This window comes from Neolamprologus brichardi, chromosome 16 (genome assembly GCF_056152115.1).
Source record: "Neolamprologus brichardi isolate AB-2024 chromosome 16, ASM5615211v1, whole genome shotgun sequence".
Taxonomy (NCBI): Eukaryota; Metazoa; Chordata; class Actinopteri; order Cichliformes; family Cichlidae; genus Neolamprologus; species Neolamprologus brichardi.
In genome coordinates this window covers 15,194,793-15,216,540 of record NC_142119.1, presented here as the reverse complement: position 1 = coordinate 15,216,540, position 21,748 = coordinate 15,194,793, and the positions used below count along the sequence as shown (strand labels likewise).

General features: G+C 38.8%; 1 protein-coding gene and 1 long non-coding RNA gene across 3 annotated transcripts; both read right to left on the bottom strand.

The window, feature by feature from the left end:
* Positions 1 to 1,400: 1,400 nt before the first annotated feature.
* On the bottom strand, positions 1,401 to 7,233 carry LOC148098220 (uncharacterized). 2 transcript variants are annotated; one of them, XM_087830045.1, is made up of 5 exons: positions 4,014 to 7,233; positions 2,721 to 3,068; positions 2,398 to 2,534; positions 2,089 to 2,311; positions 1,401 to 1,970 (listed from the first exon to the last, which is right to left on the bottom strand). In XM_087830045.1, the coding sequence occupies exon 1, from the start codon at positions 6,936 to 6,938 to the stop codon at positions 4,023 to 4,025; it is 2,916 nt and encodes a 971-aa protein (XP_087686171.1). In that variant the 5' UTR covers positions 6,939 to 7,233; the 3' UTR covers positions 1,401 to 1,970; positions 2,089 to 2,311; positions 2,398 to 2,534; positions 2,721 to 3,068; positions 4,014 to 4,022. The 2 variants fall into 2 exon arrangements, with proteins under 2 accessions (XP_087686171.1, XP_087686172.1); XM_087830046.1 differs by lacking the exons at positions 1,401 to 1,970; positions 2,089 to 2,311; positions 2,398 to 2,534; positions 2,721 to 3,068 and having other exon boundaries at positions 4,786 to 4,829; positions 5,267 to 7,233.
* A 4,578-nt stretch (positions 7,234 to 11,811) lies between these two features.
* LOC148098219 (uncharacterized) lies at positions 11,812 to 20,795 on the bottom strand. The gene is made up of 6 exons (XR_015716579.1): positions 20,725 to 20,795; positions 16,806 to 16,837; positions 15,925 to 15,950; positions 14,940 to 14,970; positions 13,829 to 13,855; positions 11,812 to 12,851 (listed from the first exon to the last, which is right to left on the bottom strand). It is a non-coding gene; the product is annotated as an uncharacterized LOC148098219 (long non-coding RNA).
* Positions 20,796 to 21,748: the final 953 nt, after the last annotated feature.

Here is a 21,748-nt window from a genome sequence, read left to right as displayed (position 1 = left end):
TAACTGTGAAAAATTACGAGAAACAATAGAAAAGTAAGAAAACCAATTCAATTCAATTCAATTTTATTTATATAGTGCCAAATCACAACAAAAGTTGCCTTAAGGCGCTTCATAGATACAGAGAAAAACCCAACAATCATATGACCCCCTATGAGCAAGCACTATGGCGACAGTGGGAAGGAAAAACTCCCTTTTAACAGGAAGAAACCTCCGGCAGAACCAGGCTCAGGGAGGGGCGGCCATCTGCTGCGACCGGTTGGGGTGAGAGAAGGAAGACAGGAATACCAGGCAGCAGATAAACTGATGTGGAACAAAACCAAGGTAAAATTGCGGAGTTTACACAGCTGGTGAAATGTAAAAATTGCAAAAAAAAAAAACAAAAACAAAAAAAAACCCAAACAAACAAACAAACAAAAAACATTTAGGTAATAAATGCACAAGATGATTTAATGATAAATATGGTACCAATCTACAAAATACTGTCGAAATGAAGTCCACATTGTGATATATTTCAGGTGTGGAGAGTCACACAGCTGAACAATCAATATGCATATTTAAAGAATCAAATAAAGAACATTGTTGTGGAATAAATTACAGTGAAAAATAATCACTACCCTGTGTTAGAGAATGACTTATGATGAGGTATTAATTGGCTTAACTTTAACTCTAACAGCTTTTCACATAGTGCTGTAACCAGGGTTAAATCCATCATAAAGTAACTGTAAACAGTAGAACCATTAGCATGAATGTTATGGTTCTACTCTGATCAAAACTCAAGTCAGCTGTGTGACCTGATATAAAATGATAAAGAGGAACACATATAAATGACCTTTATGAACTTTTCAAAATGACTTTATATGTCTGACCCATTATCTATATATATTAGAGCAGATGTGGAAAACCACTGTTAGACCTACTCTATACTAACACAAACACAGTCAAAAATTCATTGCTAGTGTGACATGTGGTCCTTTTTGCCTTTGACCAATGATATGCTGGTTACTTGGACCAGTTTAGCATTTGCTGTCATAGAGGAATGTTAACCATAAATACAAAAGACAAAACTGAAAAAATATGTTAATTGCAAACATGTTTTTGCTTAGTAAAAGGATTGAAATAACATGGAAACTGTCACCTTAAAGCCTCATTGTAAATATCATCACAAACAGATGTTTTACACACAGTTAACAAAGCTCCACCACATCCAATCACTGCATATAAATCTAAAAGAAAACAACAACAAATAAAATGTAATTAACACAAGGGAAGTCTAATGAGCTTGGAAAGAAAAGCGTCTGGACTTCTTTAAGTTGCTTGAAGACGTTTCACCTCTCATCCGAGAAGCTTCTTCAGTTCTAAGGTCAAATGGTGGAGAGTCCCAGATTTAAAACCAATGGGAGTTTCCCCCCAAAGAGGGACAAAGGACCCCCTGATGATCCTCTACCTAATCACATGAGCCAAGGTGTGAAAGTGGGTATGGGTCCCAATCAGCCAGGGTTTCGGGTGAGCTTATTGTGAAACCTGGCCCCACCCTATCATGTGATTTCCTGAGGTCAGATGGCCCAGGATGTGAGTGGGCGTTAAGGTGTCTGGGAAGGGATCTCAAAACTGGATTATAGATGGCAGACAGTTGGTGTCGTAAACCACCGCCTCTGTTCAAAGATGGTCGCTCACAGTGGACGTAAATGGCTTCTTTCACTCCTCTTTCAAACCATGTCCTCTCTGTCCAAAATGTGAACATTGGCATCCTCGAAAGAGTGACCTTTGTCCTTTAGATGCAGATGCACTGCTGAGTCTTGTCCCGTGGAGGTGGCTCTTCTATGTTGTGCCATGCGCTTATGAAGTGTATTTGAAATATGTAGTGGTAAGGCAGAGGTCTAACAGTGTGCAAATCTGATCGGGTGTGAAGTTGGTCCTGTCTTCCAAGGAGCTGTGTTCTTGTAGTCATTTTCTGACAGTCTCCACTGCCTCTGTAGTGGGTATGCAAGTGAAGAGGGAGACTACATCAAAGGACACCATAAGAACCTTCACAGACATAACACAAGGGAAGACTTTTGATTTAATAACTAAGCTTAAAACAAGTGTTACCTTTGAATATTTGTGGGAAAAATCTGATGCTACCCCAAGAATACAAAGCCACACTGGAAATGATGACGGGCTTGCAGCCCTCTGTCTTCCTGGAGTGAGGTGCCTGATCAGTAGAAGTGAGTTGACAGAAGTCGGTGTCTGTAAGAGTGGTCAAACACTGATACTCTGTCCACTTCCGTAGAGTCTAAGAAGCTGGAATGCAGGCACACTGGACGAGCTTGTTCTAAAAAATACAGAAAAAGGAACATTTTATTTGTGTTAAGGCCTAAAAACTACAAATAAGTTATACAATAAACAATATTGAAATACCTTATAGGTACTGCAGGCCACATAACCAGAATCCAGAGCAATCTCACACTCACATGATGGTGAGGAAAGACATGAGCTCTGCAATGAGGTTTGAATGTCTCAGTTGGGACACTGAAGAACTCAGAAGACAGCAATACCTGCACAGAGAGACAGAGTAGGAAAAGTATAGATTTGTAATCCATAATGTGAATTAAAACTCAAAAAGTGTCAACAAGTATAATCATTTCAGTGTGGAATTATTTATGCAATAAACAGGATTTAAATTAATTAATTGAATTAAAAACACTGACATTTTTTTTTTTATCAAAGATAAAGAATCATACCTCTCTCTGCTCTGAGGATCACTGAGCATCTCTGACAGGAAATACAGTTTCCTCAGTATGAGTCATCATTGATGGTCTCAGAGGGCAGCATGATGATGGTCTCCAGATCAGGCAGGAGGTCAGGTGATGGGTGTGTCATCTTCTCCATTGAAGACACACTGGTATGGCAGTTCATAAAACAGCAGTGTCTGTGTGGCATGTAGTTATCTGTGCAGTCCAGCACTGATGGATCAGGTTTGGCTCAGCAGTTCATGAAGATGGTGTTAAGATGTTGTTGTTTCAGCTGAGGATGGTGAAGTTTGAAGGTTTTGCCACAAAGGAGACTGTGCCCTGTCTGAAAAAATACATCTACAAAACAAGTGCTTTTAACACCACCCACCCAGCTCAGCCCCCAAGTGTCTATGTAATGCTGGTATGGGGTGTCGGTTACTAAGTCTAATTAGTGCATCAGAAAGCGTGGGCTACACCTAAAGCCCACACTTTCTGATGTCTTTGTTTATTTGCAGCTTTTTCCAGCTGCTCAGAGAATTCTGACTTGGCCTTTATCCACCCAAACCCAAACCCACCCGGATAAAGGCCAAGTCAAACTCACACACCATACCAGCATTACATAGACACTTGGGGGCTGAGCTGGGTGGGTGGTGTTAAACTGTAGTCGGGAACATTCAGAAAACTATCCATTTACTTCTAAATCAGTTTTTATACATATTCTGTAAGCTGTACTAATGTTTTTCTCTACATAATGTATCATTATAGACATCTCTGGTAGCCTAAAGATAGTTTAAAACTTTTGACATTTTTTACCTGTAAAACATGATAAGCAAAAACTCATTCATCTCAAAATATTTTGATTCTACAAAATCTACTATAATCAAGAAAATATAATTGTCTGTATTTATTCATGTGACCCATAATAAATACCTGCATTTATCTGGGATTTATTTATTTACTATTTCATATTTTAAAGCCCTTGGAGGGGAAGATCTTGTTTGTTGAGCTACATACGTCACAGTAAAAAGATTTGATCATTTAAAACATGAGAATAAAAAAAATGATGTTGGTTTAATAAATGTTGCAGCACATTTCAGATCAGAGGTGCATGATAGCAGATGTTCCCTGCTTTGCATGAAGTTCAGCCAATGATTTGGTGAAATGATTAATAACATTGCAATAAGAAAGGGTCTTCTGACAGACAGAGTAGGGAAGACACTTTTTTCAATGAAAAATCTTTTTCATGCTCTACAATCAGTAAACTCTGTAACAAACATGATCTGTAATTGTTTCAAAACTCACCACACGACTTCATGATTGGCTCAAGGACAGGACACAAAACACAGGGTTGTGGTAACTGTAATATGTTCTCAGGACACCTGAATTGAGAGCTCTCAGCTGTGGCTGAGAAATAAAAATGAGGTCAAGCAGGGTGTTCTTGTCTGTAGTGGCAGAAGTGATCAGCTGTGAATACCCTCTCGACTGAAACTGCTCCAGAATCTGTTTTCTTCCACTCTGTAACTGGTTCTCATTAAAATCTCCACACACAATTATTGGGTGACAGTCCATTATTTCAAGTGAATCTAAAAGACTTACCAGGTTTTGCATGAACGGTGTCAAACTGTAGTCAGGGGGTCTGTACACAACAGCAATGAGCGCAGGGAATGGAGCCTGAACCTTCAACACTAAAAACTCAAGATCAGTGACATTATGCAGATACTGTTTTACCTGAACCTGAAAATGATTCCTCAAATACACAACAACTCCACCACCACTTCTGCTGGCCATGTGAGGAAAGTTTGTGTAGGACACATGTCTGTTGCGTTTGAACATGGTGTAGCCGTCCAAATGAAGACTATCTGCAACAAAGGAGCCTTGGAGGTGAGACTCTGTGAGACACAAAACATCTGCTAAACACATTTCATGATGACTCTTGATGTCACTGATGTGAGATGGCAAACCCTCCGTATTGTGATGGATCAGTGTAAGAGTGTCAGGTCTGCTGGCTGTTTTTCTGACCTGAAGAAGAGGCATCATTTCCTCAACACTGGCTTGTCTCATGGTTTGGAGCGCTGCAGTTACCTCAGGATTGGTATAAATCTTGTTCTCATCCAAGTCCTGTAAATAGAGTCCACTGAGAGATGTCACCCTGCTGAGAGCAACATAAGCCATACCTGGTTCAAAAATGTTCTTCATTGAAACTACAGCTGTCTGTGTTGTAAGACCCTGAGTTTTGTGAATTGTGCAGGCGAATGCTAGCTTTACAGGAAACTGTCTGCGTACTGCTCCTTTAAACTTCAGACTCTCCTCTGCTCTCTCAATGTAAACCAGATCATCAGATGCTGCATTAGCACTGCGGTTGCTTCTTACAGACTGCCGGTTGTCCATTCTGAGCCCCAGTTTAATTATTTGTCCATCATTTTCAGATCTCACCACCTTTATCAGTATACCAAAAGCACCATTGACTAAACCGTTTAGTGTGTCCAAGTTTCTGGTCAGCATCACTCGAGCTCCTTCAGCAACGTTCAGAGTGTCAGGTAAATTATTTCGCCCACCTGTAAATGGTTTGTCTCTTCGTGCCATTCTGCCTGTACATTTATCCTTCTGGAAATCGTCTGCAGTGATGATTATGATGTTTGAATGAAGCTTCTTCAGGGTATCTGTGTTATGGGATTCCACATTCTTGTTGGTGGCATAAATGTGTAAGACCTCAGTTGGACATTCTTCTGGTGCAGTCACAGCCTGTGACAACAAATCTCTGTCGCACTGAGAACGCTCATCTGTCTTTTCTTTCACTCTAATCCTGTTCAACATCTCTGCAAAGGCCACATCATCTTTCTGACGCATGATCTCGGTTAGAGTGATCATCTGAAAATGTTCCTGCCATAGGTCAATCTGTTCTGGATCATAAACACACAGAGGTTTAGACTGTCGCACTGGTGGCAGCTGGTAAAAATCTCCAACAGCTAAAACTGACATTCCACCAAAAGGTCTCTGAGTGCCTTTGATTTGTTTCAGTCTTGCATCCACATAGGCAAAAAGGGGTTTTGAAACCATTGAAATCTCATCAATAACAATAATTTCAGCATTTATAAGCTCAGATCTGACTTCATCCAGTTGATTACCAAGTCCTTGAATGGGTGGTTTCAGACTCCTGGGTAGTTTCAGTAGAGAATGTAATGTAGAGCCATTGATAGAAAAAGCTGCTGTCCCGGTAAATGAAGTCAGTAAAACAGTTGGATTTGATATGTCAGCTTCTTCTGCATTAGAAGGCAGTCTGCTCAGGATCTTTGATGCTTCAGAGTGAATACACTTAATCAGATGTGACTTTCCAGTTCCTGCACCACCGTTGATATAGAAGAAAAATGGATCTGGGTTCAAACCACAAACTCGCTGAATACACCAGTCTCTTATAGCATAGAACACGCAGGCCTGCTTTTGGTTCAGATTCTGATACATTACACGTACCACAGCTGGATCTACTGCAGGTTGTTCTCTGATGGCTCTGATCTCTGTTACAGCATCAGACTGACGACTGTAGTCGGGAACATTCTCCTGTTCGTTCTCATCATCAGAATGTCTCTCAGGAAGATTCTCATCACATTGCAGCCTCACAACTTCCGATTCAGGAGCAAGATTACACCATTCATCGATCACAACATCCCTATTTTGTTCAAACTCTTCCAGTGCACTCTCAATATCCTCAGAGTTCTTCTCATACTTGTCTTTATTTCTCTTTACAATCCTTTTCACAGACTCACTGTGGTCTGAACATGGAAGTCGTACACAACCTGAGTTGTAGAAGGACTGATAGGTTTGGAACCCTTGTGGTTTCAGTTCCTGCTCTGATCTGTGTGGAAGGTAAAGTCTCAACAGTCGTCCATAATATTGCTCAGGATCGTTTTCTTGTGAGCAGTGGTAATACCTGATTATAGCTGGTTTATCATTCTTTCGCCTTTGTACAAATCCAAGCTGGTTTAGAAGAGGAAGCACATCTTTTCCTTCATTTGGACCACTCACCAACCTGCACAAGGCAGCAAAATCAGCCAGTGACATTTCCTCATATTCTGGTGTCTCAGGTCTGCATTTGTATTTATCACTCAAACTTGTCATCCAAATATTACAACTGTCTTGTGTTGTGCTTTCCAGGTAGCTCATCGGGCGACTCATTTTTACTGGGTTATCATCTGTTGGTACAAATACAACACTGCGGGAACATTTTTTCATTTTTAGGTCACACACTCCTGTGCGCTGATTTCTCTCTTTTTTGAGTAAGCCTGCATCACAGCTCTCATTTCATCACATTCATTGACCGTGTTCTTTGCAGAGTTATCAAGAACTGTCTTCAGGTATTCAGAGAGGCCAGATTCTTTCTTCGTTATATATTTACAGAGGTATTCTATACATGAATAGGCATTCAAAATTAATGAGACATCTAAATTAGAGTTCCAGGCTTCAAGCAGGTCTGGGTTGTAATTGTTGATCCAACACTCCTTTGGGTCACGTTTCAGAATCAGAGCTGTTTTCTTGTTTATGTCTTGGAGGCATTGTTCATACTCATTCATTGTCAAGTTGCATCGTGACAGAATCTGCTCTATGGTGAGCGAAGCAGCTTCAGGTTCCTTCAGCAGGTTCAACAAAGGTCTGAGTTTGGCTTTTGCAGCTTCAGTGTTTGAATCCTCATCCTGTCTCACAATCATTGTTCTTGTGGCTGGTGGTTTTGGAAACCCAAATCTACAACCAGAGTTCACACTCTTAAAGCATGTCTTTGTGTGGTTTTTGCTGTGCTTTTGTAGTTCACTGACTTTTTTGTGCAGTTCAGGTTGTTTTTCTGGATCAGGGAGTTGAGCTGAGATGTATCTGTCCACAAAGTCACAGACCGTTTGGTCATCGTCCACATCTACTTCTACCTTTTCTCTAATCCACAGCAACATGTGTATATGCGGACTACCTCTGTGCTGGAACTCAACTCTGTAAAAGTAATCAATGATTTCACCAAGGGGCTGTGCAGGAGAAAAAAGCAAATCTCTGAACAAAGCCTCAACACGCTTATCAAACATTCGCATGGTGGTTACTGGATTTGATCTTAGGATTTCACACTTTTCTGACCAGTCCAGGGCTTCAAAATCAACCTCTTCACCTTGCTGTCTCTTTATTGCTTGAATCACTTCAGGCCATCTCATCTCAGCAGCAGAGAAAGTGACAAAGAACTGAGGTGTTCCTATTTGACGAACCATACTGAATAAATCTTTGGTAGTTTTCTGCCAGTAAGCTGGAGTTCCTCTGAGTGGCTGCATAAATCTGATTGCATCTTTATTTCTTACCAGCTTCTCTACTTCTGTCTTACTTTATAACATTCCTGATGTGATTTTGCGTCCATCTTTGGTCATAGTTTTACCTTTCCTTAACTGTATTGTCATGCTGGAATTAGCCAAGTGTATTTCAGTAACAAACTGTGAGAAAAATAGGTAATTTGTGTCTTTAGCAAATCTTGCATCAATGTTGAAAAGCCTTGACTTGAAGTAAGCACTTGGTGTGAGTTTAAGAAGTCTCTTTTCATCCAGTGTATTCTGACCAGTAGGAAACTGCATAGGAAATGCCATGGCTTCCAAATGAGGAGTTCTGAAGAAGCTAACAGGATTGTTTCTTTCTGCAGGAGCCACACAATATGTGTTATCACTGAAACAGAGAATCTCTTCTGAAATGTCTACAGGCTGCAGACAACTTTCTAGAGCAAAACCTCCATTGTTCAAATCACTTTCTGGTTCATCTGGATTGATTTCCTCTGGTTGTTCATCACAGGATTGCATATTAATATCTTGTTCACTTTCAGACTCACCTTCGCACAAAAGGGCATATTTTTCATACTTGTCAATTTCCATTAAATCTGCTTCATCATAATCATCACTTCCCATGCTGGCTTCATCACTGCTGTCATCATCAGGTAACGTTGGATCACAAAGCAATGCATCATCTCTGATAACAACATCTGTGTACTGTGGGTGAATCTGTTTGAGTTTACGCAGGGCTTCAATGAGTTTAGACCAGGTGACAGTCTGGAACAGCTGATGGCCTTTGTAGCACAGTCGTCTTTTCAACTTGATCCTCATTATCTGTGATTGGCTTCTGAGTCTGGGTAAACAGTCAACTGTTTGTTGGACTTCAGATGGTACACACACCACATTAGCACGTATGAGTCTTTGTCTGCCCTTTGGAAGTGGAATAATCTTAGCAAAAGGTATGCATTTGGCAATCAGATGTCTCTCCAGAATGTTGAGATCACACAGTTCAGCTGGAATATCCTGCAGTTCTAAACCATTGACAGCAGCAAGCCTTGGCATGCGTCCACTTTTGAGGGAACTGTGACATGTGTGACAGATATACTCCCTTTTTCTCTCAATAGGAAAGCTGCATTGATCATGACATGCTTCATCACACACATGAACAAATTTACCAGTTAGACACTGGTGAGCTACAGTTTGGTGTTTTGAGTAATTTGCTCTTTTGCAGATTTTCACCTGATTAGGAAAAGAAGCTTTTAGACAAACAGTACAAACATACGATGGTGCTGACTTAATGTTTGATCTGAAACGAGATATGGCCTCATTCATTAAAGTGTTATCTGGATGACACTGTAAACTTTCAGCTGGTCGATGCATCTGACGATATTTTCTTTTTATGTTCATTGCACAGCTGATATTATGCATCTGTCTAAAAGAAAAACTGTCCCAATATTTTACTCTCATTCGTTCTCTCATATTGTCCTTGTGTTGTTGCTGAAATCGTCTCTCGTCTCCATAACGTTTAGTGATATAAGATCTTTTTTTCTGTTTAAATTCTTCACTTTCTTTATAAAGATTATATACATATGACTTCATGTAAGCTTTATGTTTCTTTCTGAATTCTGCACAAGTTCTGTAGGTTGTTCTTATACGTTCCTTCTGTTTTTCTCTGAATATGGGAGAATCTTTATATGTTCTTCTTATACGTTCCTTCTGTTTTTCTCTGAATATGGGAGAATCTTTATATGTTCTTCTTATACGTTCCTTCTGTTTTTCTCTGAATATGGGAGAATCTTTATATGTTCTTCTTATACGTTCCTTCTGTTTTTCTCTGAATATGGGAGAATCTTTATATGCACTTCTTATACGTTCCTTCTGTTTTTCTCTGAATATGGGAGAATCTTCATATGTTCTTCTTATACGTTCCTTCTGTTTTTCTCTGAATATGGGAGAATCTTTATATGCACTTCTTATACGTTCCTTCTGTTTTTCTCTGACTATAGGGTTGTCTTTATATGTCCTTATGACACATTCTCTTTTTCTCTCTCTAATTTTATCTCTTTGTCTATAGAGCTGTCTGAAATATTCTGTCTGTTTCTCTCTATATGTAGCATTTAGTTTATACAGGTCACTTTTGTACACTCTTTTCTTCTGTCTGTGATCAGGATCATTAGACTTTATACTGGAATTTTTTTTCTTTGCTTTAAAGCTTTCATCCAAAGTGTACATTTGCCTTTCTTTCTTTTTCTGATTTTCCTTCCTTTGTGGTAGTTTTTCTTGGGACAATAGTCTTCTCCTCATTTTTTTCCTTTGGTGTTTATTATATTTCAGCAGTTTATGTGAGAGTTCTTCTGCTGTCTTAGTTGAACAGGAGGCAGTGTTTGAATCATTCTGAGAAACAGAATCTGATGCTACCTGAGTTTCTGTCACAGAAGATGCAGAGGTTTCTTTATGTGAATAATCAGAAGGACAATGGCCTTTTTCGGGAGCAGCTGTCTCATTCGAGTGATCCACTCTGGATGACGTCACTTCAGTGGTTAAACTCGTAGTTTTACGTGTCTGCTCAGGAGATGTTTGGGAGTTTACCTCAAAAACAGGTTGATCTAAAGTTGGTACTGGAACACTTGTAGCTGGTTGTCTGTATTCGGTGTTTTGATTAGCATCTCTTTGGTCAACGGCGTTTTCACTGTGAAACTCAACAGGCTGTAGCTCATAAGTGCAGGTTGGTGCGATGCTAAACATTCGGTATAAGCATTTGATCCTGTCAATCATGTCGTTAAGACGTGTGAACTTTAACAGAACTGCAGTTCCACCACTTACACTTAGTGACAATGGCATTCCTGTAGACTTACGTGGGTGAGGGTCAAAGTATGCGTATTCACCTGAAGTCAGCCTGCAAACTGCGATGACTGTTCCTCCCATGACTAGCAAAGCATAGCGAATGTTTGAAGCCAAACACTGTAGTCCCTGTTCAAGGCTCGGAAGATGATCGGTACCATCAAATGTGCCGTAACGAGCAAACTGAGACATGTCCACTTGATACTCGCGTCTGCGGCTGGTGACCACTGTGGGAAGCTCATCACAGGCTAGAAACACACTGTGCACAAACCTCTTTCTGGCATCTGAATACACGTCATGGCCTTTGTCCAACACACGGTTAAGATCTGCTCTGGTAATGAATTCATCCTCGTGTAAGAATGACAGGAAAACCAAACTATTAGCCATGCATTGCTGATTCCGGTACTTTCCATACTTAGCAGAAGCCTGGCTTCGGGATGCACAGATGCTACTCACTCGTGAATGAGTTTCACTGTTTGTAACCTGTACATGAGACGGTCCTGGAGCTTCTCCATCATGCTGCGTTTGCACAGTTACCTGGGGTTCTGTCTGGATTACCTGCTGTACTTTAGCCTTTGGTACAGACACTGACTGAGCACCTCTCTTTACCACGTCTGCATAGGACACTGCGGATGTCTGAACACTGCGCTGCACTTCTGGACTGGGAATACTTGTAACAGACACCTTTACCTGCTCACCACTCTGAGAAACATTTACCTGTTCTTTCTCCTTTTGCCATCTAAGCTTCTGGGCCTGTGATCTTTGACCTTTTCTTGGCATTTTGCTTAAGTACAAACTGGAGCTGATATGTATTTATACACAAATATAAACAGAACTCAACCTGGAAACACTGAAAAACGTGTAGCTCTTCTACTATTGAATCTGATAAATGTACAGTTACTCAAATGTTCTTGTGAATCTGTAATAGATGTACAAGGTTGACTTTAATCTAAACTCAATATGAAAGATATTCAAAGGTCTCTCAAAACACTTGGCTCAGTTTTATTTTAGCTTTTTCAAAATCTTACATATATTTCTTTTAACCAGACTGGTTAATCTGTATATGGATATGCAGAAAAAATAGCAACAATCAAAATACTATAATAAAACTCTTAGCTTTTAAGTAGAGGTACTGCAAATCTTTCAGATATCTAAATTTTAAAGCAAATATAAACAGCTGTGGTGGTGTGGTGATCGAATGAGAGGCAATGAGGATTCTTCAGCTGAATGTTCTGCAGCAGTCAGGAAACAGGAAGTCTGGGTCCTCAGGGCAGCTTCTCGATGATAACTGCAGCTGAACACTTACACTCAGTAACAGAAATGGCTTTGTCTTTAAATAATAATAGTACACACTTACTGCAGTCAAATGTTATAGTCAATGAAACAACTAGCCAAATGTATTTGAAATAATCTAATATTTATGTGAATATAGCACTTTGGATATATTACAGAATAACAAGATTATCTTATTACAAATAAACCTTTAAAAAGGTATATTCAGGTAATTTCACCTGTAAGCCAAACTATCAGTGTTTATTACAAAGTGTAATGCTGAGACTAAAACTGCAAATGTAGGGCTGTGTAAGTAGTTTCTACTATAAAGTCTACTGTAATTCTACTACTGTATATTCAACCTTTACTTGTAATTTCTAACAAAATGACTGGATGTGAGAGGACAGGAAAGAAGGAGCAGTGAGAGTGGAGATCTCTCAGAATTCTGAATACAGATCGACAAAGTTCTGATAACAATTTCTGAAAACTTGGATTTCTGAAAATGGGTTCTCATAAAATTAGATAGAGCAGTAGGGATAGAGGGATACAAGATAGAATGGCTTTCAAATTAGATAGAGCAGTAGGGATAGAGGGATACAAGATAGAATGGCTTTCAAATTAGATAGAGCAGTAGGGATAGAGGGATACAAGATAGAATGGCTGTCAAATTAGATAGAGTCGGGAGAGTGATAGGACAGACAGAATTGCTTATAATGATAGAGGGAGAGGGTTGTCTGCAGCAGGTCACCTGTAAGACACAAAAGGACTGGAATTAGTGGTATTTCCAATAAGCTTGGCTTTACCATATTCTTCAGACTATAAGGCGCACTTAAAATCCTGTCATTTTCTAAAATAGGTAAATAAAATAAACAGTGTGCATTATGTATTGATTCTGGTTGTGCTTACTGACCTCGAACTGGATTTATGTGGTACACGGTGCTCAAAATTCTGTCAAATATTTAGTAAGAGTTTGGTAAGCTACAAAGCTGCACCGCTTGCTGTACTGTTGGAGCATTATGGCTACCATAGGCAGGAGCCTCTTGGAGTAATTCGTATGGTGCTTTAACATAATAGTATGGTGTGTGTACAAGGACGTGGCAACTGTTAAGAGACATGCTTACGAAGCAGATTTCAAACTGATCAGCCCATCAAGAATTTGATGGATTTGTGGAAGAGGAATTAACTGAAAAAGTGAGTGTATTGTTCTGTATTTTCTGGGCTACAAATTAACAATGTTGAGAGTTACTATGAGTTAAATGAAGATCAAATTATCTGACTGTTTTGTTTACCTTAATGTACCTTATGCTTAAAAACAGACTAATTTATTTACATGCCTTGTAATCTGAAAAATACAGTACATAGAGCTTTACACAATTAAGATTTCTACAGTAAAGTATTGGACTGAACTGAATGACAATGTTTAACAAATGGTGGTGGAGCTGTTATAAGGACACTTGCGTTCTATTTAAACAATAAACGAAGTCTATAAACTCAAACCAAGATGTGCTGCTACAGCAACTTAGTGTTTTTCTCCACTTTATACATGAAATCATCCCTTTAAAACTGCTTTTTGTATTTAGGTATACATAGGCAGGTTTAGGTGTATCAGGTTATCCTTGTTAGATGATTTTGAAACGTGACAAAAAAAGAAAGCATAAACAAAATGAATCTGCAAGGAAAAAATACTTTTCCCAGGACTGTACCTCAGACAAAACTTTTACTTACCAGCGTTGAGACGATCAGATCAGTAGTCTAGAGAAAGGAAACAATATATCAGATCACTGTTTAATCACTCAGACTGTTGAGCCTCTTCACACACAATTAAATTTACTTTGTCATAAAATAACTAGTAAAATCCTCAATTTCTTTAAGCCTTTATAAACTTAACTGTACTCTTAATTTTTAGGTCTCACGTGGCTATCACGTGTAACAAAAGCATTCATTACTACAGAAGTGCAAAAAATAGGCACAAATATTTGTTGGCACAAATGCAGGATATACCAAATGTTTCTAATAAAATGTGAAGAACCACAAATTTTAATCTCATTTCAGATTAAAGACATTGGATGCAAAATAATTGTTTAAATCAGAAGTAACAGAAAACCTCCCCAGGTTTTAGTTAGTCTGGTCTGAATATGTAAATCCAAAATACAAGTAAATACTGACATGTTACAGCAATGTCAGTGGCACATCGTTTTGTCATTGAAATTAAAATTTCTTAAAATATTATACTAAAAAGTCCTTCCATTGTACCTATTCGCAGGAATATTTATGTATTTTGCAGTATGTCCCTTTTTGGGAACATTTATATTTGCTTCTAAAATACTGGCTTTAATATACCTATTCACACTTTTGATTTTCTTACTTTTTATTATTGCTTAAGTGTCAAAGTATCACTTCTAGTCACTCAGGCAAAATACTTCTAGTGTTGTGACTTCATGCTAATTCATAAGTGGAATATGAGAGACAATAAAAATTGATAGCTGTGGTGCTCTTAAGTGTTTAAGTTACCACCTATACTCACCTAAAGCACTTTCATAGTTTTGTTTGATACTTAAATCCACAAACATAATGAGAAATCGAACAATTGTATAAAGACAACTCTGACATTTAGCTACATTTGGACTTGATAAGTCATCATAAATGAAAATCAGACATAAATGGGCTATTAAACTTCAGGGACATTTTCAGGGGCAGTCAGAGGTCCTCTGTGGGGGGTTTGCTGCTACAGATTATAAATGCCGACTATGTGTTTTTGCCCAGAGCAAATGGCAAGATGACACACATAGCCAAACTGTAAGTAAATTACTAAACATCACCATCACTGTCTACTTACCAGCAAAGGCAAAACCAAAGATCTGTTCACTCTATAACAAAAGACAAAAATACAGAATGAGACAACTCAAATCAGCATCAGAGTCAATAATGCATCACTCTCTGTAGTCAAAAAGATTCAGGAAATTTCTTTGTTTACCACAGTTGGAATACAAACAACAACAACTGTTTTTTTTTTCTCTACACCTTAATCACTCTCCTCATAAAGGTAATATGAGATTTTATCCATTTGCAATAAGCCACACAAGTTTCTTAGTCATGTAATGTTCTAAAATTTAGGTTCTATTACATAACAGAGTAGAAATCATAACCAGTGATTTGCTATTTAAAAGCATACAACAATCACAAATGATGCCTTGTATGTAATGTTTGTAGGCTTTAACATTTGAGGTGGCCTGCATTGAAATTCTATTAAAACAAAAACAAACAGAGTCTGGAAACTTAAACCAAGATGTGCTGCTACAATAACTTACTGTAAATATTGTGTGGTCCAACAAAAACCACACACTGAGGTTAGAGCAGACAGTTTCTTTAAACCTGCTTTAAAGACTTATCGGAAGGTTGCCGGTTCGAGTCCCGGACAGTCTCGGTGGCTGTGTCCTTGGGCAAGACACTTCACCCGTTGCCTACTGGTGGTGGTCAGAGGGCCTGGTGGCGCCAGTGTCCGGCGCCAGTCAGTCAGTGCACCTCAGGGTGGCTGTGGCTACAATGTAGCTGCCATCACCAGTGTTGTAACAGAGACAGATGGAAAAGCTTCAGGTACTTGTTGCTCATTAGATTATCTTAGGTTGTTCTGGTTTGTTTTTCTCTGCTTCATACATAAAATCATGACTTTAAAAATCATGACTTTAAAAATGCTTTTTGGTATTCATCCAGGTTCTCCTTGTTAGATGATATGAAACATGTGACAAAAGCATAAACAAAATAAACCTGCAAGGAAGAAAGACTTTTCCCAGCACTGTATTTCAAACACAACCTTTACTTACCAGACTAAGACGATCAGATCAGCAGTCTAGAGAAACGAAACAATAATCAGATCACTGTGTAATGATTCAGACTTTTGACCCTCTTTACACTCAATCCAGCTTACTGTGACAAAAATTAACCATTAAGATCCTCGATTTCTTAAAGCCTTTACCTTACTGCACTCTAAACATGAAAAACATTAGTTGCAGGGTCTCACATGGCTATAACATGTGTAATAAAAGCATTCACTACTACAGAAGTGCAAAGAATAGGCACCAATATTTATTGGCACAATGCAGGATATACCAAATATTTCCTACAAAGAAGCTTTGTGGCTCCAACATTTTCTATCACAAGTCAGTTTTAATAAAATTTGAAAAACCATAACTTTAAATTTCATTTCATATTAAAAATATTGGATACAAAAAATGATAGTCTACATAAATTACACACTGGCTTTAATATAGCAAAGATTATCGACTCAGAACTTTGGTTAACTTATTTTTTTTAAATTATTGCTCAAGTGTTTAAGCTACCACTTCCATTCACTCATGTTCTGACTTTAATGTAATACTTGAGCAGAATATGAGACACAATATAAATCAATAGCTGTGGTGTTTAAGTTACCACTTATACTGACTCACCTAAAACATGTATGATTTGAGAAGCCATCAAAATTAAAATCAGACATAAATGGTGTATTAAACTTCAGGGACATTTTCAGGGAGAGACATAGGTCCTGTGTGGGGGCTTTGCTGCTACAGATTATAAATCCTGACTATGTGTTTTTGCCTGTCAGTCAATGGATGTCACAAAAAGCCAAACTATTGTATGCTAATTGCTAAACATGTTACACAATGCCGGGTTTATATTGCTTCAGTTACAATGACTGTTTACTTACCAGCAAAGGCAAAACTCACGATGTATTTCACTCTGTGTAACAAAAGACAAAGAGGAAAAAATACAGAATCAGACAACTAAAATCAGCATCAGTTAAGATTCAGTTAACTTGTATGATATATTTGGAGGCTTTAACATTTGAGGTGGCCTGCATTCAAATTCTACTTCCTGAAAATATTATCAAGTGCACACAGTATCATTTAATATGCTGATGTTTTAAAATAAATATCTATACACCTTATTAGTAATATTAATGGCCCACTGCTGAATTTTATTTATTTGAAGGTGGCCTTTTTTATTTCATTAATTTTTCATAAAGTGAAAAGTTAAACAGAGCTGCAGATTTAGGTTGTATTTAAATGCGGGCCTGAACAAACAAGCTTTTGTTAAACAGTTTTTAAAAATGTGAAAAGTCTCCTTCTCATTAAGAGATGTTATTATTCTTGTATTTAATATGTATTTTATCCTCTCTCTCTCCCCCTTCCATTAATTAACCCCCAACACAGACGTGTCCAAATTCATGGGCTGCATCCTCCTGAGGACCCGGCCTTCGCGGTCTACGTGGGCCGGAAGTAAACGGCTGGGGAAATTGGACAGTCTAGCCTTCTGATTAGCGTCACCGCTGTCTCTGAGTTTAATAAACTCGGCCGTCTGCTCCTTGCTATCTAAAATATAACAGGACACTAGCGTAAACTCTCGACCGTCTCAAACTTCTGTTTAATCAGTTTTCTGTGTGTGTGAAAATCCCGGAGGAACCCACCCGGGGGATTAATAAAATGTTATTTTATCTAATCTAATAACTTTAATCTCAGCCAAACCGATTTACTCACGAACAAATAAAACACTGAAAAAAAGCCCAACAATAACATTTTTAGGTTGTCTAAAAAGTGACTTATATATTACGTTTAACCTGAGTAGCGAAACTCCATGGTGATCTCAAAATGATGTGCCGGGAGTTGTGCCGTTCTCGGCGGCTTCAGTGACCCTCGAGCTCCCGGCTAGCTATCGAGCTGGTGGGTAGCAGATGCTCCGAAAACGTCGAAGCACTTTTGTAAATATGCGATATCTTGATAAACCGAGCAGATATTTGATGTTTACACAGCTACTTTCCCGCCTGAAAATATGTTAAAAGTTTATTTTGTGACCCAGAAAGATTAGTAAGAGTAATTTTAAAACTTAGTAGCGGCCGCCATTACTGGAAACTGGAGTTTGGCTGGGCCGCGCTATGAATTCTGGGATACGGTGGGCCAGGAAGGACACACCCGACCCATCCTTCAAATTCGGGGAATAGGACGACGCATTTGTCGGCTGCATTCGGAGGAGTCTACGAATTTGGACAGCCTTCGGCGCGTCGCTGTGACGTAATCGGTCTACAAATGCGGCCTCAGGAGGATGCAGCCCATGAATTTGGACACGACTATGCGGCCCAGCCAAACTTCAGTTTCCAACAATGGCGGCCGCTACTAAGTTTTAAAGTTACTCTTACTAATCTTTCTGAGTCACAAAATAAACTTTTAACATATTTTCAGGCGGGAAAGTACCTGTGTAAACATCAAATATCTGCTCGGTTTATCAAGATATTGCATATTTGCAAAAGTGCTTCAACGTTTTTGGAGACGTCTGTTACCCACCAGCTCGATAGCAAGCCGGGAGCTCGAGGGTCACTGAAGCCGCCGAGAACGGCACAACTCCGGCACATCATTTTCAGATCACCGCGGACTTTCGATACCCGGGTTAAACGTAATATATAAGTCACTTAGACAACCTAAAAAAAATATTGTTTGGCTTTTTTCAGTGTTTTATTTTTTCGTGAGTAAATCGGTTTGGCTGAGATTAAAGTGATTAGATAACATAAAACTGTATTAATCCCCCGGGTGGGTTCCTCCTTGGTTTTCACACAGCTGACTAAACGTCAAACAGAAAACTGATTAAAAATAATTATGAGATGGTTGAGAATTTACGCCTAGATAGCAAGGAGCAGACGCCGAGTTTATTCAACTCCACCGAGACAGCGGTGATGCTAATCAGAAGGCTAGACCGTCCAATTTCCCCAGCCGTTTACTTCCGGCCTACCCGACCTTCCGAGGACCCGGCCCACGTAGAACGCGAAGGCCGGGTACTCAGGAGGAAAATCCAAATTCATGGGCTGTTTTTTTCTCCCGCTGTTGGGTCAGAGGCGGTAAAATGGCTCCTTCAAAGTTGCAGAACCTGCCGCTTCAATTATGTAATGTACCGCCATGGTTCTAAAATGGCGGCACGTTACATACCCTTACAGCCTAAATAATGAGGCGGTTTTAACCGACTGATTTGTTAGAACTAACTGCACCTTCCGTAACAGACTCAGAAATACTAACACGCCGAATGAAGCTAATGAAACAACACAATAAAGTGTAGCATACAGTCAAATGAACCATTGTCATTTCAAACTGGGTCTATAAAAGCGCTAGGCGTTAGCATTGGGTTGTCAGGGCTAGCTTCTCGAAAACTCCTTTAAAATAGAAAATTTACAACTTCTCACTAAAAAAGCAGACATTGTATTGCTTTAATATGACTTATACTTTGACTGGCTTTTTAAGTCACTAACTAGTGATGGGTCGTTCGCGAACGGAATGGCTCTTAGAGCCGGCTCTTTGAAGTGAACGACGCGAGCCGGCTCCTTATTGGGAGCCGTGAGGTTTTTTTTTTTTTTTTTTTTTTCTTTCTCTCACCCTCTCTCTCGCCCTTTTTTCCGCTAAACTCCGCATGCGCGGCCTGTACTTTGCGCTGGGCAGAGGGGGGAGGGGCGTTAGTTACACTTGCAGTAGCACAGGAACAAAGCCAGAGAGAAAGAGAGCGAGGGACAACAACGTCACATTAGAAAGGTATAGTAATCATCCGCTATTTTCAGTTGCAGATGATAAAGGATTCAGAAATCATGCAGGCCCATATGACAGAGAATGTGCATCTTCTTTTTGTTTTAATATTTTAATTTATATTTAATTGTGTTGTGGTTTGCAGTGTTTTGTGTTGTTTCACGTTAAATTTGTTTAAAAGGAAAAAGCTGAAAATTTAAATAGTTAAAAGTTTAAAATGTAAATAGTTGTTTTTTGTGATTTATTTATTACATTTTATGTGGAGTGAATAAATAAAGTATATTTATGGTGGACCTTAGAGACAAAGCACGTACAAACTCCTAAGCATGTACAAACTCCAAAACGCGTAAAAACTCCAAAACACGTAAAAACTCAGAAGCACGTACAAACTCAGAAGCACGTACAAACTCCAAAACATGTAAAAAATCAGAAGCACGTACAAACTCCAAAACACGTACAAAACACAACAGAAGTGCTCCAGGTTTCTTGGGCCCAGTGTTGAGCTTTTGTTACCTAGTGGCTACACAAGTCAGGAAGTATCAACAACCGGATTTGGTGTGTGGTAGTAACAGGTAAATGAACTTTTTTTTTAAATTATTTGAATAAATATGAGTGCTTGTCTATAAATACACAAACAATACACACATGTTTTCAATTGTGTAATTTAAGTGATCTGGGTAGCTCTGTTTTGGAAGTTCAGTAAACGCTAGAAATGTGTTTGTACGTGCTTTTTGGAGTTTGTATATGCTTTAGAGTTTGTACGTGCTTTGTCTCTAGGGGCCATATATAAACATATATAAATAAAACCACTTTTTTTACATTAGTAATTCCTTTTCTGCATAATTTTATATTATTGTTAATGATTAAATAATTAAAGCAACAAAACAACCTGAAGAGCCGGTTCGGAGCCGAAAGAGCCGGCTCTTTTTAGTGAGCCGAGCCGAAAGAGCCGGATCTCTAAAAAGAGCCGGAAATCCCATCACTATCACTAACAACAACTCGGTGAATCACTCAAACAGATAATAAACATTTCAGAGAAGAGAAGAAAAGAGAAGAGAAGCAGCTTACCGGGGCAGCGATCCGGGGGAAAGTGGGCGGAGGTTCAGAAGTGAGCCAGAGACGTAAGAAAAAAGAGGCGTTCACTGGTAGTGGGAAATTACACAAAATGGACCTTGAGAACGTAAAAAAAAAAAGTAATGTAAATGTAAATTTAATAATAATTTTACAGTATTTTTTGCCACAGAAAAAAACTAGCAGAAATTAATTTTTTAAAGTTGAATAAATATTTCAAACATGATTATTTAAATTTGAATTAATGATTAAAAGTCATAAATCAATATAAGGTCATTGTGTTAAAATGTGATGTATTAATATAGATTTATTTAACTGACTGAAGCAATGACAACAGTCTTCTCCTGAACACCAACACCAAGGAGGTGGTAAAGAGTTCACCAGACCTAAAAAAACAAAACAATGCAGGACAGTCTGCAAAGATGTCGAGTCAGTCAGACATTGTGCAGAGCAGATGAGGAAGAAGTTGTAATCTAAAATGGAGAACAATAAATACAGCCACCTAAGCATCCTCACAGGACAAGATGAACTGCAGTGAGAGGGTCATCTCACTGCACTGCAGGACTCAGAGGTTCAGGAGGGTCTTTATCCCCATTGCCATGAGGCTTTTTAACAGCAACTACTCACATGTTCTTCTCACATTTATTTCTTTTATTCTAATAAACATTGGTAGTAATCATATAAATTCTGAGCTAAATGGACTTGCCCTGATAGGCTTCAGCCAGCACAGAAGCTAATACACCACAACACTTAGGGAAACTGAAAATGACTGTTATTAATGTTTTCAAACTGTTTAAGAAAAATATATATAATCTTTCAGCCTTCTAAAAAACACACACATAAAAACAGTATTATATGATGTTGAACATACAGATAGGCAGTTGTTGGCCTACAGGAGGAGTGTTCTTTATCAAAGGTTTTAAGTGCTTAAAACGTCTGTTAAGCTCTGTACAGAGCATGCAATGTAACTGTACATTAGAGAGTGTTTTATAAACCATGTCTTCTGTTTCATTTAATAAAC